This window comes from Vollenhovia emeryi, unplaced genomic scaffold (genome assembly GCF_000949405.1).
Source record: "Vollenhovia emeryi isolate VEMERY1.0 unplaced genomic scaffold, V.emery_V1.0 DF939207.1, whole genome shotgun sequence".
Lineage (NCBI taxonomy): Eukaryota > Metazoa > Arthropoda > Insecta > Hymenoptera > Formicidae > Vollenhovia > Vollenhovia emeryi.
The window spans coordinates 906,134-910,560 of record NW_011967159.1 but is presented as its reverse complement, the minus strand read 5'-3'; the positions used below and the strand labels follow the sequence as shown (position 1 = coordinate 910,560).

The following is a 4,427-nucleotide window of genomic DNA, read 5'->3' as shown; positions in this document are numbered from 1 at the left end:
GTGAATTTAAGGATTCGCGATATTTTAAAAGTCATTAAATGAAGTTTTACACTTGTGAAATTACGATGAAATAACTATTTAATTATACCTGTAGTTTGTTCATAAATTCTCGCATGGATTTTGTGGGCCCACTCACAATGTTACTATTCTCGCTATTACGACATATTATTTCAATATCTACTGGACATATGTTTGTGAGACACTCGTAATTGAGATTGATAATTGCCGTAGAACTGCGAATGATTGTTTCTTCGATACACGTCAAACCAGTAAAATATGCTGCTAAAATAGCTTGTTCAATAGTAAGACATCCATCCGCGTACGCGCAACCAAGTTCACCAGCAGAGTGGCTAATCATATAATCCGGAATAATTCCTAATGATGTTAAAAGTTCTACTATACCAATCTGTAAATTTAGACAAATAATTTTATAGCTGTAATCATTTTGGAAAATTTATTTCTAAGAAGCCATTTAAGTGCTATGAGATAAATATAGTTACATGGAATTATCCAAGGAAAGGGTCGGAAGTTCCCCTTCTGATTTGCATGAATTGATAATATGTTGTTTTCCAGCTCAAAATAAAAGCCACGTATGTGTTTATGAAATGATAGAAAGAATATTCATTACATGAATATTCCTTTTGTTCCTTACTTTATCACTGAACACTATTTAATAGTTTCAAAGTACAATATAATTTTACCTGAATAGCAACGATCCCAACAAATGCGTTTAATGCGTCTTTGTACACTTTTTCGTCTGTTGTTGTCAAAATATTCGTGACGCTTATACCATATGGTTTTAAAGCAACATCGCACATTCTTATGGCATTTGCAAAGACATGCAATTTTAATAAGTTTTGACCTGATATTGATAAAAAAAATTATATCGTCTATTATTTAAATACCACCGTAAAGGACGGAATGTTAAACATATTCTTAACTAAATATATTAAAAATATATACCCATTCCTGGCCATTGCGAGCCTAAAGCAGAAAATATAAACCAAACAGGTCTCTTCACATTTTCAAAATTTTGAATTTCCTTTATTGAATCTTGTCGCAAAGTATTCAATATGGTAAATCCTCTCCATGAGTGACCGTCTATATTATCCGCATGAATATCATGCAGTAAACGGATATATTCTATATTTATCGGATGATTAGCAGCCTAAGGTCAAAAATATTTTAAAACAAAATGTATTATATAATGTTGAATTAGTCAAAATGACATTAAAATTACTTTTGAAATGTTTACTAACATCGTTTAAAAACAAGTTTACTGAGTCTTCCGTGCGTCCAGATAATAATACAAGTCTTGGCAGGCCATCATTAGGCCCATTATTGTCAAGTTTTTGTTTGGGGTTCCACTTTACTAACATGTGAGCATTAGCTCCCCCGAAACCGAAAGAATTAATACCTATGTAACCATTTTTAAGTGGCATTGGATTTGTAACGACACAGATAGCTCCATTTTTTATGCTGTCTATATCATCTCGTGGTGATGTGTAATTGATATGTGGTGGAACAATACCGGTTTCGAATGCAATTATTACCTTTAAAAACAATAAAATACAATTAATAAAATACTAATAAATTAATTACAAATTAATTTATTATTATTTAATTAAGTTAAATTTGAAACATAATGAATAAATGCGTAAACCATTTATTTTACCTTAGCAAGCTGAGTATAACCACTTGCAGCTTCTGCATGACCAAGATTGGATTTTACGGAGCCAATCATTAAAGGAGTTTCTCTATTCTTGCAAAAAACCTTATGAAGAGCATTGACTTCCTGAGGATCGCCGACTTTGGTACCAGTACCATGTGCTTCAATGTAATCCACGCAAGATGTCGGTATTCCGCACTCATCATAAAATTCAGATAGCAAAGTAGTTTGCATCTGGGACGACGGATATGTTATTCCTTCTTCTTTATAACCATCGCAGTTTGTTTTAATATGCGGAATTATAGCGTAAATCCTTTTCGCATTCTTTGCTTTTTGAAGATATATCACTGACACCGCTTCGCTGCGTACATAACCGTTTGCAGCTTTATCGAAAGGTCTGGATTCACCATTGGGTGACATAACACCTGAAAAACACAAATGTAAAAATAAAACAAGGATATAGATTTTTGGCAAATTCTAATTAGAAAAATTTATTGCGAGAAATATTATCTCCGCCAGGGTTTGAACCTGGACCTCCCTACACTCTAAGCGAGCGTCTCACCAATTCGACCACTGACATGCCTCAGTGTGTAGGGAGGTCCAGGTTCAAACCCTGGCTGAGGTAATATATTTCTCGCAATAAATTTCTATAATTAAAATTTGCTAGTCGTATCGTTTATTAATTTTCCTACATTGGTTAATTATTTACTAGTATTACAAATGTTTTTAATGAAATTACATAGTCTGTTAAATTTTATTTATTATTTTAAAAGAGATATATATAATTATTTAATTTTTGTATAATACTTAATGTATTATAAAATTAATATCAATAAAAGTACCAAGACGAAAGAAGTGCATATTTAGAATTGAATTAATATTTATTTGTGCAGCTCCAATTATCGCATCTTCGCATTGGCCCGACATGATACAACGATAACCAATGTTTATGGCATAAAGACCAGAACTGCAGGCTGTATCGACTACTTGTGATGGTCCTTTCAGGTCAAAATGGTGCGATATTATGTTTGCCAGTGTAGATTTTGAACATCCAATAATATTCAGACCATTTAGCTATAATTGCAGAAAATTAACAATTTTGCACATTTTCGTACATGAATGATACATGCATATCAATTCCTATATATTAATTTATAATAATTTATTCCTGGTATACTTATCAATAACTTTCTCTACCTTAAGATCCGTATACATCAATTTAAGTTGCGATTCACACAAGAAGTTCCCTACGATCACGGCGGTATTTTTTCCTCGCAATTGCTTCGGATTGATCCCCGCATCAATAATTGCCTCATAAGAACGTTCCAATAATATTCTTATTTCAGGTGTAAGTGTTTGCGCTTTCTCAAAAGAATAGTCGAAGAAATCCGCATCAAACTTTTTCACATTATTCATTACTCCCATACGTCTTGGTAGATCCGGATGTTCTAACAAAGTGTACAATTTTACACCAAAATGCTCACACTTTCTTATATGAAATTTTAATTTTAAATACATTTTTTAACATATGTATTATACTGTAATAATTATTGCAGAAACGACAGTCAGAATTGGACGTTAATTATTTTAAATATACGTCCAGAAAACAATATATTATCAAAACCATTTCTAAAAGATATCGCTTTTCTGAAACTAATAACTTAGAGAGGTTTCTAAAAGATCACATAAAGATATCATATGTCATCTAATGCGCCGTTTTTTTAAAACGGAAAGATATTACGAAAATGATGTCTGAAAGATTTCTTAAATTGGATGTCTTTAAGATATCTAAATTATGTGAACATATTGAGTTCTTATATTATATATGATATCTGAAAGAGATTTGATACATGTTTTCATATGGAGTTCTTATTTATGATTTATGAAAGATATCTGGTATATGTTAACATATGAATTTTTTATTTCTGATATTTATAAAATACTATTGTAAGGGCTGATTGTTCAACTTCTTGGTAAATTTATTTACCAGACAAATAGCATATGTTCATCTTTTTTAACTTATCTGAAAAAAAGACTAGAAGTTATACTGTTCATTTTTAAAACATTAATTTACCTCTGATTCCCGAATGTAATCAAGCAACAAAATACAGCTCAATCCTACTGAACAAATTGAACAAACAGTAGTACTTCTATAATGAATTAGTCTAGTCCTTTCAACGTACATTCGCCAATTATCTCATTTAATTATTTGCAACCATTAATTATTTAAAAATATTAATTGCATTAAAAATTATATTATAATTGTAATTTATAATTGTTAATTAGATTAGATTTTTGTCTAATTCTGACATATCTTTCATTCGTCAATCAGGCATGGTTGCAGAACTGTAGTGCATACAAATTATTCACCTGACAACCATCGCCCATGATCTGCTCTAATAAGATCACGTTTATTAAATAAATTTTCTCGTAACTGACTCATATTATCTGAATCCGGAAATTTTCCAGCTATACCAGAAATAACAATCTCCTCGCCGGAATCAATACCGTTCCACGATTTACATGATTCTTTATCATCCATAGTTTCGATTATTTTCTCGGATAATCTAGAGAATAGAGTTGTATAAGTATTTTATATACTTTTTTACTTGTACTGTTAACTGTACCTGATTTTGATAGTGGTAGTATTACTGTAATATCGTGCGAGTTCGGCTAAGAAAAATAATTCTTCTACTTAAATGAAAAACACTCTGTATGAAGACACTTCTTAAAATGACTATTGCAATGTAACTCTTAC

General features: G+C 31.1%; 1 protein-coding gene across 1 annotated transcript; it reads right to left on the bottom strand.

The window, feature by feature from the left end:
• Positions 1-37: 37 nt before the first annotated feature.
• On the bottom strand, positions 38-4,427 carry LOC105561466 (fatty acid synthase-like). The gene is made up of 9 exons (XM_012011472.1): positions 4,297-4,427; positions 4,040-4,236; positions 2,867-3,117; positions 2,512-2,743; positions 1,676-2,094; positions 1,260-1,553; positions 964-1,168; positions 702-862; positions 38-406 (listed from the first exon to the last, which is right to left on the bottom strand). The coding sequence occupies exons 2-9, from the start codon at positions 4,209-4,211 to the stop codon at positions 83-85; spliced, it is 2,058 nt and encodes a 685-aa protein (XP_011866862.1). The 5' UTR covers positions 4,212-4,236; positions 4,297-4,427; the 3' UTR covers positions 38-82.

Coding starts and splice junctions, on each gene's coding strand:
- LOC105561466 (XM_012011472.1), bottom strand. CDS start 4,211: ATGGATGATAAAGAATCATGTAAATCGTGGAACGGTATTGATTCCGGC. Junction 2,095..2,511: donor TATGCACTTCTTTCGTCTTG/GTACTTTTATTG, acceptor TGTGTTTTTCAG/GTGTTATGTCACCCAATGGT. Junction 407..701: donor TTGGGATCGTTGCTATTCAG/GTAAAATTATAT, acceptor CTAAATTTACAG/ATTGGTATAGTAGAACTTTT.